Here is a 14613-nt window from a genome sequence, read left to right on the forward strand (position 1 = left end):
AAGACTAGTAGCATACATTAAATTAAAACATTGTTTACTTCATTTATATTCATACAGACATTAATTTATTTTACAAGAATACAATTATGTTTATAAAATTACTTAAACCGGCTAAATTTTACAGTTAAATAAACAATTCGAAATTAAAACGTTAAAATGCAACTAAAGAAGTTTATAAAAGCGTACAAGCTAGATAAATGTAGACGATTAGTTATCACGATTTCAATAATGCAGGTATATAGAAAACAGTTTACTTGATGAAGAGAATCTAACGGCATTTAGTGACAAATATGTGCGGGATTAACAAACAGAATCACACTGTCATGACTAAAATTAGCATTTAGATTTACCATAGTTAAAAGATTTAACAAACAGAATCACACAGTCAAAACTGAAGTTAGCATTCAGAATTACCGTAGTTAAAAGAATTAATAAACATAATCACACATTCAAGATTAAAATTAGCATTCAGAATTAACTTAGTTAAAAGATTTAACAACCAGAATAAACCAGTCAAAACTAAAGTTAACATTCAGAATTAACTTAGTTAAAAGATTTAACAACCAGAATAAACCAGTCAAAACTAAAGTTAACATTCAGAATTAGCTTAGTTAAAAGATTTAACAACCAGAATAAACCAGTCAAAACTAAAGTTAGCATTCAGAATTAGCTCAGCTAAAAGATTTAATAAACCGAATCACACAGTCAAGACTAAAGTTAGCATTCAGAAATAGCATAGTTAATAGATTTAACAAAAAGAATCATACAATCAAGTCTAAAGTTAGCATTTAGAATTAGTGGAAAAAGTTCAATGAATAAGTGAAAAAAACGAACGCAAATAATGTAATCAAGCATGCTTACACACGATGAAAATCCCCCTTCAGCCAATCATGCTTACGAATTAGGCTGACCTTACGTCAAGCATGCTTACACTGCACCACTGTGTTAGATTTCACATCTTGATTGCGATTGAGCCTAAAACCCTCCCCCACCCCCAATCTATGTAAATAATAACCCCACCCCCAGTCTATGTAAATAATAAACCCCCACCTCAATCTGTAAATAATAACCCCCACCCCCAATCTATGAAAATAATAACCCCCACCCCCAATCTATGTAAATAATAACCCCCACCCCCAATCTATGTAAATAATAACCCCCAGCTGCCATAAACTTTAAACACTTTACCATGTATGTACTGTTACTGTTACTTCAAAGCCCTTTAGTATTAACTGTTATCATACCATCAAAGCCCTTTCGCATTAATTGCCAATATGATTATAAAATAGGATAATCATCATCAGTCTTTTCTCAATAAAGCAGTTCATCTACACTTTATACTTTCTAAGTCATCTACTAAGCCCTTTACTAGTATCACATCTTATGTCTTTTAAGTAAGCACATCACAATCAGTATTCCATGCCATTATTTTGAGTCACGTATCTCAGTCACGTATCTCACTAACTAGTCATTTGATAGTCGATCCATGAAGCAAAGACCCTCCTTCCGTGAAACAGGCAGGAACGAATCCAACACAGACCACGAGCATGCAGTCACTCACCTACAGGTATCTGTTTTAATTTTAACAGTCAGACACGAGGGGATGCACGTGTTGGTTGATCCTGACGCGTCGACTCCTAGGATTAAAAGGATTGGGATCCAGTACTGATGACAACAGTAGGAAGATGAACGCGATTGTCAAGGCTAGAGAACAAGGTGCCTAGGACCGGATTTAGGCAAGTTAAGGCGATACGTAATTTGAGATATGGAGTGAAGTGAAGTGCCCTTTTGAATCTTACGGTCAGGTGAAGTAGAGTTCACCTGTTTCTGAGACCTAGGCATATGAAAGGATAGCGTGGTCAGCATTACGCCCGGCCGCCGTAGTTTTCCTAATGTGAGTCAGGTACCCATTAGAGCTGGGTCGACTCAGAGACGTCGTACGGCCTTATAGCTTGGGATCCGAACTCAAGACTTTCGGGTTAGCTTAGATACAATATGCTACCTAGGCTGGTTTACAGAGTGTTCATAGTAACAAATAACGGAGCAGTAAATTTAACTATTGCTTATTCGGAAAAAAGTGCCCACCCCAGAGAAAATTAAGTAATTAAATACTTCAACCATTCTTATAATTGCCCCTCCCCCCCTCCTCTCTCCCACCATGAAGTTTAAAATGCCAACCCCCTCCCGGAACAAAATTGTCTGAAAGAAACCCTTCTCCCCATCTATTTTTTTACTCGGGTATTCATCTTTAAATACAAAACATGAAACCGGAAATGACATGCGATCGGTGAAGACACCCACTTCCGGTGCATAGATTATTATGACAAAGTTTCTCGGCCGTTCGATCATACTCAATGGCTACCTGATGGGGGGTCAGGGTTCATCAAGGGAGGTAATTATATGTCAATCGGGGAATTGCGTTATAAATCCACAACTTTTTGTGTAAAACCATCTTGCGTATACAAGAAGTAATTGGTAATATAAATATATATCCTGCACGTATAAATGCACTTATCAATATATATTTAGCTGTTACAGAATTTTTTAATAACGATATTAATTCGTATTTACACCCTATAAAATTGAGCCAGGAAAGTTATGGTACAAGCTGGTGTTAAATTATGGTCTACTCCAGCTGAATTTAAAACCAGATACGTAGAACGGAATTTAAATGACAATCAAAAACATTTTTTTTAAAGTTAAAGAAATTATTTAAAAATGAAGTAGCTCTCCAATTACTTGTTTTAAATTGCAAATAAAAGTATTTTTAAAAAATGTAACTTAGGTACAATTAGTTTACGCGGCTTCAAAAAGTATATATCTATATTGCATTTTGTTTTAATCTACAGCCATTCAATGATTATTTTACGAAAGTGTAACTTCTTATAGAGCAAATTTAGGCTTGATAAAAATAAATACAAATGTAGCTTAAAAAAAATTGAAGTAGCTCCAAGAATTCTAAACTCGAGGAGTAAATAAAACAAATTAAATCAATTTTTAAAAAAGTAATATATTTAACAAGGAAGTTAGTTACATGATAAAAAAATAAAATATGGGCTATCTTTGATCAGTGGCGTAACAATTGGACGGCGGGGCCTATCGAGTTCGAATCCGAGTTCAAGTCAGTGGAACGTCCCTGAGTCGATTCAGCTCTGATGGGTACCTAACTTACGTTAGGGAAAATAAAGGTGGCTGGGCATAGTGCTGACCACACTATGTCTACGCCGAGGTCAAGAAATATATAAGCTCTACTTTTAACTTCCTTTAGCGGTAGAGAGCTGGACTGCTAACTCGAAAGTCTCCAGTTCGAATCCCGGTTCAAGTCAGTAGACTTGAGTCTACCTAAATCACGTTAGGGAAAGTAAATGTGGCTGGGCATAGTGTTGACCACACTATCCCTTTATATGCCTTATATGCCGAGGTCACCGAAACAAGTGAACTCTACTCCAGTTTCCCCAAAGACTGTCAGGTTTGAAAGGGAACTTTTACTTTTTGTTTCAGAGGCGTAGCGAGGGGGGGGGGCGGGGGGGGGGACATATGTCCCCGGGCGCCGACCTTTGGGGGGGCGCCAAATTGACAGTTTGAGGGGGGGTGCAAATGAAAAGTTCGAGGGGGGGGGGGTGCAAATCGAAAGTTTGAGGGGGGGGGGGTGCAAATGAAAAGTTCGAGGGGGGGGAGGTGCAAATCGAAAGTTTGAGGGGGGGGGTGCAAATGAAAAGTTCGAGGGGGGGGGGGTGCAAATCGAAAATTTGCTCCCGAGGGGGGCGCCAAATTGAAAGTATGTCCCCGGGCGCCGGGAAGGGTCGCTACGCCTCTGTTTTGTTTACTTCATCTACCCAATGGATCTCTAGGTCTGAAGGGGAATCTTGAGTTATTCTACTGGGTATCAAATGGCATTGCAATGGCATTATTTTTAATATGCTACAAACCCAATTACACTTAATGATACAAATACTTCACTTTATAGTTATCACAAAATATAAATATGTATACAACACATAAAAATCTGAAGGGAAATGATAGATACAACAAAAAGGGACCCATATTATAATAATTTTTCATTGTTCGGATATCTTCAATATATTCCCCGTTCACTTCAACAGCCGCCAGCGTATGATAGTAAAAAAAAAAACAGGACACACATAGAACTAGCAATCATGCAACGTTTCGATAGCCTTTGACAAACATCATTAACATAAATAAAAACAACAACACAACAACAGAATAACCACTGCTTTGTTTATATTTATATCAGGGGCATGACAGTGCATACTAATTTATCATTATCTTCATGCAATATATTTTTTTTTAGATCGACAACTTATGTTGAAATAGGAAATTCACACTTTGAAACTAATTTATTGGTTATGTTTAAAAAAAAAATTAACTGTCACTATCTTGTTGAGGTGTAAATTCCCTCCTTCCCCCCCCCCCCCTACTCCCCAACTAAACTCCATAAAGCTGTTTGAATTTCGTCAGTGTCAACACAAGGCCCTTCTCCTCCAAAGTAAAAAAAAACAGAACGGAATCATCGTATGGACAACCTCATTGATAGGCATGGCGTATTGACCAGCACACACACCGAGAGGCCTTCTCTATTGACCGCCCCCACCCCCTCCCATTCCCCTGGGTCTACTCAGCTTCCCCTGCATACCGTGCTCAGCTAAGCATATAGACAGAACGACTCACGCAGCCACAAGATGGCGCGCAAGTCAACACGTGGGCCAGGGACCGGAAACGATATCGACAACCAATTCGCCCGGCGCAGACGGGTCCCCAATAACCGGCCCGTTTCTTGTCAACTTGGAGTTTAATTAAATTCCACCGAGATCTAGGTTCCACCGAGATTTAGACCTGTCTTCCTCAAAAAGCTATATATTTTTTTTCATTTTGAGTTCCTTTTATTATTTTAAAACAAAGAACTACATAAATAATCATGAGCTCTATTCTCGTAAATCTTAATAACAGGTAGGCCTATATAGTGGAAATAAGCTATGGGCATTACTATGTGCTAAATAGAAAGTAAAATGGTTAAATAAAAGCCATAGATTCGTCATACAGAAAATGTGGGTTTTTATTAATGAACTATATGTATATGTATATATATATATATATATATATATATATATATATATATATATATATATATGAATGTATATAGGCACATATATACAGAGTGTGAAAACAAACAATTCTATCTGACTTGGAAGATTACTTTCGTTATTTCATGTGCCAGAACACAGAAAAACTTGCTGCGGATTGAGGTCACATGTATGTCAAAATGTTGGCCAAACAAATCCCAAGGGATATTTTCTTTTCTCTCTCATCCCTCTCGTTCTCTCTGTCCCTCTCTTTCTCAATCTCATTTCTCCTTCCCTTCCACCATTTATTTTTCTCTCGGTATTTTTGCTGAGTTGTTATGGAGTTGTCGTGCTTAGTTTCATCAAATTTAGGATCCGGATTATTCTGGTCTTGTTTTAAGTGAAACAAACCACAGTAAAAGTTTGCATTAGCGCCTTTGCTCCGTGCGGCTTCCTTAACGAATTCCAGCAGTAAAAAATTATAATATGATTGTTTTTCTACTGCCGAACTTTAGGTGTATAGCAAACTTAATGCATTTTAAAATTTTTTGAATATAGTTATTGTGTTTTTTTTTCTAAATAGCGTATCCCAAGATATTTTTGCTTTAAGATATTTCTTATCAGATTAAATACATATATTCTTTAGCTGATTAACTATGCATTGAGTAAGAAAAAGGTAAAAACAAAAAAAAATACTTTATTTGTATTTGATTGGAAATTCTTGGATAAAATTGAGATAACTAAGGAAAGTGACATCAATATGTAAAATACACACATCCTTAAAGGAAGATACATCGTGGCCTAGCGGTAGAGCTCTAGGTTGAAGTCAACTTCATCTGCTCCTTGTGTCTTGGGCACGAACGGAAAATATGATTCTTAAAGAACGAGGTGGATAAAGAAAATATGGGTTAAGTAAAATTTTTAAACTCCAAATAGTTGGTATGCACGGTTAAAATGACAGAAAAGCAGTGAGTTATTTTTAGAAAATTAGGTCGAAAAACCCGGATGAAGGCTGAGAAAAGATGAAGAATGAAAGAGGAAAAATTAAGCATTGTCGATATGATTTTGATGTATTGAACATAAATAATTGATCGGCTAATCAGGCTTGGATTTGAATAATGCCAGAACAGAATCGATGTGATTGATGGCAAGAACAAACATCTGATTGATCGGGCTGTGTATCGATTTCTCGTAGGGTAGGCCTACTCCTCGTCGAGAAAAAAAGTATTGATGGGTTATCAATCAGTTTTATGATTGTTAATTAGATCGGTTGGGTGTTTTTTAATTTCTGGTGTAATGAGAAATGATGAAAAAAAATAACATCCAATCTAAAAAGTTGCACTGAAAATGTAATGATATAACGGGGAAAATAAACATTAACAAATTCCACTCTATCTTATCTACAAAGCTGTACTGAAAACTTAGTAATGAAACATATAGTGTTAGTTACCTCACAAGTTAAAGACAGTTACAAATACTATGGACGTTTCGACCCAAGGTCTTCGTCAGCACACACCAGCGTGGTTACAGATTAGACAGAAAAGACAAACAGTAACACAGTTTTGGACTTAGCTCGACAGTGAAAACATGTCTTGTCTAAATGCCACGATATAAAAAAGAAAAGACGCGTGAAAAAAGGATATAATGATATAACGTAGGAAATGAATATTAACAATTTATATAAAAAATTCCTTCACCAATAAATTTTAATTTAAAATAACTCACATGCACTCTAATACTGGGACGGTCTAAGGAACGTGTGTGCTAAGGTAGGCTAAAGGAGGTGATGGGGGTGTGGGGGGGGGGGGGGGTGAAGTCCATATATGACTCGTTTTTAGTAGATTCTAGCCCCACCCCTCCCTATCGCTATATCTGGTCACAAATAAATCAGACCATATAAAACACTGTCACACAGTCCCCCACTCTCCAATATATCCCAATGACCATATCTCAAACTTTTAATTTTTACTCCACTAAACCCCACAAATATTTCTAATTATTAAATATCGTATCTTCTTCTTCATTCTTAATTTTAGTGTTGGAAGGAATCCCCTCCAACACAATTAAGTATATGTGTCAACTGGTTATGCGCCATTGAGGCCATAGACTCCGATTTCAGCCTGCTTTTCTTTTTGGATTTGCTTCCATAGCCTTTGTCCAACCAAGAACAAACTACAAGGCAGCAGTTGTTTAATTTTGGAGTTTGTTGTGGCTGTCCCCAGCTAACGAGCCTCAAAGCCCGACGGTTTGAACTCGAGACTTTTCGGTTTAGCAACCATAAGCTTTACCGACTCGACCACGCCGACTCTTATTTCGTATGATAAGTCACATTTCTCACCCCCATCCCTACTATAAGACCATCGTCAACAACAACAAAAGAACCTCTCTAGCCAAGAAGGTGTAACAAAATTTATGGACACCTCTAACGTTCCCATGGTCAATACCCTGTGAAATCTACGGGCTGGAATAATGTTCCTAATTTAAAGATTTTTTTCGTAGAGACTTCTGGTTCCCAGTCTAATCCAGAAACAATTTATTGAATCGACCGTCACGGTTTCTTAAAACTGCATCAGGTAATCAGCTACCTTATACAACTGACATCACGACTGGGAGAAAAAGCACAACAATTTGGGGGTAGGGAAAACAACTAATTAAAACGACAATTGGTGCAATTTTTTTCTTGAGCTTTATCAAGTTAAATTGGTGAGTTGAGGGAAATTTTGGGAGTTGGGTGAGTTAAACTAATTTAATAAATTGTCTCCAGATAATTAGAGTCGATGGAAAGGGGAGGGGGATGGCAGAGGCATAGCGAGGGGGGGGGGGCGGAAAAAAAATTGAAAGCTCATTTTAGCTGCAGTTTTGCATTATAAATATAAACAAAATATAGGGGGGAGGGGGCGCCAAATTAAAAGTTTGTCCCCGGGAAGAGTCGCTACGCCTCTGGGTGCATTTGTATTCACACAAAAAAGCGCGATGAAAAAACGATAGTATACAGCAAATCCCACTATTTGTATAACTAAAATAACTTTTGAAATTAAAGGTCAATAGGGCAGACGAAGTAGAGTTCACATCCACCTAAAAAATCTCAGGTTATCGAACGATCGCTCTACCACTCTACCACACCCATCCCCTAACATTTCTTACACACGTCTTGAATCACCTATATTATCCTACCTTTGTTTAACAATTAACAGAAAGAAAAACAAAACGAAATATTCAAATCCTTAAACCACTTGGTTATCAAACGATCGCCCTAGCACTCAACCACACCCATCCTCTAACATTTCTTTATTTCTTTCAGACGTCTTGGATCACTTATTAATAAAAAAAAAAAAAAAAAAAAAAAAACCGACATAATCTAATTTAGCCACAAACAACGACACAAATTAGTGTATTAAGCCGAGTAACCGTATCCGAAGCGTAGTCAACTCATTGAATTTTCTACAAAAACTGTGGTAATTTGCATTGTTCTGACGTGGGCTGGGTATCGATTCCTTGTTGACATTATTATAAATAGTGGCACGCTCTGTGAGCAGAAAATTACGGATGATAACTTTTTTCGGAGTTTTTTTCTAATGTAGTTGCTATTAAGTCGAGTTGATATCAATCCGCAAAGTAGTTCCACGAGTTTTGGACGCCTACGTGAATTTTTTTTTTTACAGGGGAGATTACTCGTAATCTTGACCGGAGGAGTTATATATCTTACTATCTATAATCCTATAGCCCAGCTTAAACCAGCATTCATCTCACCTCTTCCCCTAACACTTCTACGGTCATTTACCCACCCCATAACCCCCCCCCCCCCCGTCCCTACCTCGCCTACACTTGTAAGGACATTCACCCCACACGATACATCCACGTTTCAGGCCATTCACTCACCCAGATCTCCCTCCCCCACCCGACCCCACTTATATGGTCATCACGTCATCACACTACTAATATTGTTTGAGTGTACAACCCATCTTGAACCCCCCCCCCCCTTCCCACTTGTAAATGCATCAACCCCATCCCGACCCAAAACCCCTATTCACATGTGTTTGGCCATTGCCCCCCCCCCCCCCCCCCCCAGTTCATAACTACCATTCACCCGACTCCATACCTGCCCCCCCCCACTTGTATAACCATACGGTAGAAGTAAACCTCCCCCCCCCCCCCGCACCTGTATAACCACACGGTAGAAGTAAACCTTCCCCCACCCCACGGACCGTGTTATTAGCGTGTATCTGACCATTAAAGCGAGCTTTCATATCCGGTGGACTCGCCAATCAGGGAAGTCTGTAGAGACCAGCTTGTGTCTGCACGCAAGACGTCCATTGGTTACTGCCCCTGTGGGAGGGTGAACCACACATTTCTTCACTGACGTGTAGTGAATTCAGGTGATGTCCCCTGTTTCTTGCTATGGTTATGGCCCCTGTGTGAGGGTGAATTAAGGTGATGTCCCCTGTTTCGTGCTATGGTTATGGCCCCTGTGTGAGGGTGAACATTTCTTCACAGACGTATAGTGAATTTAGGTGATGTCTCCTGTTTCTTGCTATGGTTAGGCTCCTGTTTCTTGCCATAGTCGTGTGTTGCCAAATGTTTTTGTTAATGGTCATTTTGTCATTTTATTTTTAAAGCTACTGGTGTCATACACATTTTTCAAAGACTTTGTTTGTTGAATTATAAATTTGTTAAACTCTGTGTGTCATAATATATGTCACAAAGTCTGTGTCAAAATAGTTTTTTTTTTAAAGTCAGTGTTTGTCAAATTATTTTTTTAATGTGATTATCATGTTTTATTTTTCTTGCTTAACTTGGTAGTGCTGGTGATATTTGTGGGGGTGGGAGTGGGTGGTTTCATAGGACTATTATATATAACTGAGAAGCTGTAGTCTTTATAAATGCTTCATAGCATTATAAAACACAGGGAATTGTAAAAAAAAATTTTGAGTGAACGATTCCTATATACACACACAAAAACAGCCTATCTATCTGTAGCCATTGCTTTCTAAACTTTTTACTCAACTTAATGAGACGATGAACAGATTAGGGGCAGAAAGCCTTCCGTTTCGGAGTGGTCACCCTTTACACAACATCTATGCTCTAACTCTAGCATGTCAGGAGATCGTTTGAAAACTCATTGCTTCTCTCCCTTGTCTATTTCATTACGTTAGCCAGATAAAAAAAAACAAAAAAAAAGTGAAAGGAAAAACAGTGCTTATAGATCTATATGATATTTAGATAATGTAGACAAAAGAAACGCATGGTAACTTAAATTTTTTTTTCTATTGTATTTTTAAATTATAGGTTAGGATTGTCTAAGCCAAATAATGATAGAAGTGAATTAGTTAAAATAAGTCTTTTTGTGAGTAGATTTGTTGGTTTAGACTAGATAAATAGTAAGAGGCGAAACTTTAGGCCTATTTTTATTAAGGAGAATTTCTGCTTGAACGTAGATTGAAACCTTAATTACAATGATCTATCAGTTTTTTAATATCATTTATTTAAGTTGAGCATTTGTCAGTTTAGTTCTTTTTGGTGTGTGGACAAATACCATCTGTGTGGCGAGGGATGGGGGAGGGGCACACCATCTCTGTATCTGAAGGTAGGGAAAAGAGTGGGGTTAATAGTGTTAGTGTACTATGGGGATGCAGGTGGGGGCAAATAACCTCTCTGTATCAGGGGGTAGGGAAATGAGTGGGGTTAATAGTGTTAGTCTACCATGGGGGTGGGGGTGGGGCAAATACCATCTCTGTACCTATGGGGAAAAGAGTGGGGCTAACAATGTTTCTGTACATGTGGGGTTGAAGATGGGTGGGACTAATACCATCTATATAACAGGGGGGTTAGGAAGATGGGGAGCACTTTCCATTTCCGTACCGAGGGAGGGTGTCACATGCCATGTTTGTACCTTGGGCCGATGCTAGTAGCATACAGCAAACACGTCACCCATCCACCAAACGCTACTAGCATCATGATCGTCAAGATCGTCATACATTGAGGACACAACGATCGAACCAACGACACGGTTGATCGATGGGTTAATGAATCAATTGATTATGGTTTTAAGAAAGCTGCTAATGAGTGTTTTGAGGTCTGGGCCTAATGATTTTAGCGTATCGTTGTGACGGTGTTAAAGGCGGAAGGGGAGGGGGCGGGGGACGATGACGGGAGGGGAATACATTTGATATAAGTTTTCAAATATTACAGAAGTAAAGGCGAGTTTTTGATTTTATGAAAAACACAAAAAATGTCTACAATCAAATACGGTCTTATTGTACTTCTTGTGGGAGTTTTTGAACTTTTGCTTAAGTTAATATCGCCAATATTATAATTAACGTAGCTCTAGCCTTAACCTAGTCCTAACTTCAATCCAGATGCGTAGAGACCCCTCCCGGCGCCCGGGGCAAACTTTCAATTTGGCACCCCCCCCCCCCCCCATATATTTTTTATGTTTATAATTCAAAACTGCAGCTAAAATGAGCTTTTAATTTTTTTCCAACCCATTTTGGCGCCCCTATGGTTGGCGTCCGGGGACATATGTACCCCCACCCCCTTCGCTACGCCTCAGCTTCAATCCTGACTTTTTCCCTGCCCATATTTCTAGCCCTGACCCAAACTTCGTTGTTAACATAAATACTCCACAAAATAGGATAATAGTAGATAATTGATGGTAGGTTAGACTTCAGTGTCGCGTTCTAGAACTGTCACAACCTTAAATTGTAAACACATTTCCAAACTCTCTACATAAATGTCACTGTGACACGTCTAGAAAAATGTATGGCCTTGGTGTAATGATCGGCCGACTTAATAAATATAAACTACGTCATTTATGTTTGTACACAGTTTTTGACTCTTCAATGTTAAGTTAGAAATAATTGACGGTTGTGTATCAGGAAGAAAAGAAAACGGAGTATAATTATATTTAATTAAGTAAGCTAATTAATCATACAGGTGTAGCTGCATATAACTACGGATTAGAGTGCAGGTAATTAATAAACATGTCGATTGTGGCGCCCGTTACATACAACTTTCGAAGGGTTTTCCCCCATACACCAGATATTTAGAGACATTTGACAATTGTAGTGTAGTGGAATGGCGATCATAAAGAAGGAAGTTGTATTTTACCTAAGTGTGTGTCTGTGATTAAGTAAAACATTCACGAGTAGCGCTAATTATTGTTTATAATTAAGATAATGTTGAAGGGTGCTTATAAGGGCGTGGCGTGGTAAACGTTGTCATGAGAATGTCATGTTACACCATCTGGTAATGTCATCTGTAATTTCTAGATGTCATCGACATTCTTCCGCATGCTCACCGACATTTCTGTGCGCATACTGCTCACACACATACACTTACCCATCATACACATGCACATACACCTCTCACATGTAGACATACCCCCTCACATACATACACATAACACTTACACACATACACATAGCCACAACAAAAAGTATACATATTCACTTACATATCACACATATACACACCCCTCATACACATACACGTATCCCTCACACACATACACGTATCCCTCACACAACACACATAAACACATACCCATCACACACATACACAAACCCCTTATGCACATAACTCTTATATTCATACACATACTAATACAACACACACATATACACACACAATCCTCACAAACATACACATACCCCTTATACACATATCCTTCACACACATACACACATGCTCACACAAGAACCAAACTTGTATTTAACATTGTATGCGGTGAAAGGACCACATATAATAAGATAAAACAAGGAAGGTAGAGAGTTCTACACGCATAAATCAATTTTTAATAACATTAAGAATGAAGAGTTAAAAAAACTTAAAATGAATTTTTCCCCAAACCGACTAAATCTATTACCGTATATGATTTTCTAAAATAATTGGCATAAACTGATTTGTAAATAGAAATTTTTATACAGATCTTTGCTAAAAAAACATACATTGATCCTCAAGTATATTAAAAAAAATTCTTTAATATAGTAGTCAATGCTGACTCAGGCTTCACTGAAATTGATTCCAAGTTTAATGAAAATTTCTGTTTTTTAAACATCCAGCTCCATTTTATAGTAATTTATTTTTTCAACCACAGTAATACACTTTATAGAATATTGGTAAAATACGAAGCACTGTTATTTTAACTGAGCACTTATCTTTCATTGAGAAAAACAAAAAAGTTTCGTATGTGTACTACCGAACGTTCACAAAGCTCTCGTTTTTTGTCTATTTAAACCTAATCCACGCTGTATGCACGCGATCCTGTGTGCAAATCTTCTTACAAGATCCCATCAATACTAAGATATTTTCTTAAGTATCGCTTAATACTACGAGACTCGTTCGTAATTGGCCAATGAAAACCGAGCCGGAAGTGATTCGATACAATAGCGTCATTGATACAGTCGTAGTGGCATTAACAAAGTGTATAATAATGGCCGACAATTTAGAATGCACTTCCCATGATAGATAAAAAAAAAAACCCAGTTTATTTTATTAAACTTGAAATATAAAATAAAGTGCGGTTACTACTCCAGTTTGTACGAGTGAAGGGGAATTATCGATTTAAATTAATCGAATATTTCGACTTTTGGGAAAAGTCTTGAGAGAGAAATGTTTCCAGAATGAAGTTCGGTGCCGTCTATTCATGAGATTTCCCAAGTGTGGACGGTCACATGGAATCTGGACGGCCGCCAAGCCCCACGACATAAAAGGTTAATGGAGTAGACTGGTCGAGAGAATATTTTTCAGTGCAGGTTAAGAGGGGTTTCTTTTCAAAGGGCACAGAGAAAATATGACACATACACATTAACAACCACAAACACACACACACAAAGAAACAAACACACACATAAAGAAACAAACACACACCCGCCCACACAAGCTCTCACATATAAGAACATAAACATATAAATGCTACGTCTACACATAGATGTTGTCATAGATTTAAACGCGCGCATAAACGTAAACATAGGCCAAGAAAAACACATAGACAAGGAAAAACAAATTTATTATGATCTATTCTATAACGTGATGTCAACTTCTCTTTGTTATTGAACCCATGTCATCGTCTGTCCTTTTCTAAACGCAGCTTATGTAGACAACTGTGTACCCATGCATTAATTATCAGCTATTTTGTTACACCAAAATGGCGTCCCTTGACATTGAACAAAGCTTGTTTACAAGAGGGTCTTTATTGAGTAACTGTATTTGAGTAAGGATTTGTTGTGGCATGGACACTACTGTTGGGTATTGTTTGGCCACGGATTCATGTGCAACGCGCCGTCTAAGGAGAGATAGTTAGTGTGTAACCATATTATGTGTGCGTGGTATTTTAAAAGTCTTAGGATATATTAATTTTAATTAATGAGTGCGCGGTGGATTTATAACTACTGAGCGGCCGCGCGACCGCACAGATTAGAGGGGACATTAATCAGGCCATGATACACAGGTCAACCTTCAAATAACATTGGAATTAGATGGGCCATGATACACGGACTATGATACACAGACCATGATACACCGACCATGATAC

General features: G+C 38.0%; 1 protein-coding gene across 1 annotated transcript in view; it reads right to left on the reverse strand.

Moving 5' to 3' along the window:
- Positions 1 to 14613, reverse strand: part of LOC131954746 (uncharacterized) — a 51014-nt gene that overhangs the window by 16247 nt on the left and 20154 nt on the right. The window contains exon 2 of the mRNA XM_059318491.1: positions 1562 to 1637. Within this exon, the coding sequence (XP_059174474.1) occupies positions 1562 to 1637 (76 nt within the window). The remainder of the gene's footprint in view (positions 1 to 1561; positions 1638 to 14613) is intronic.

Source organism: Physella acuta, unplaced genomic scaffold (assembly GCF_028476545.2).
Source record: "Physella acuta isolate Inbredline_101_S28 unplaced genomic scaffold, ASM2847654v3 ptg001025l, whole genome shotgun sequence".
In the NCBI taxonomy this organism is placed as follows: Eukaryota; Metazoa; Mollusca; class Gastropoda; family Physidae; genus Physella; species Physella acuta.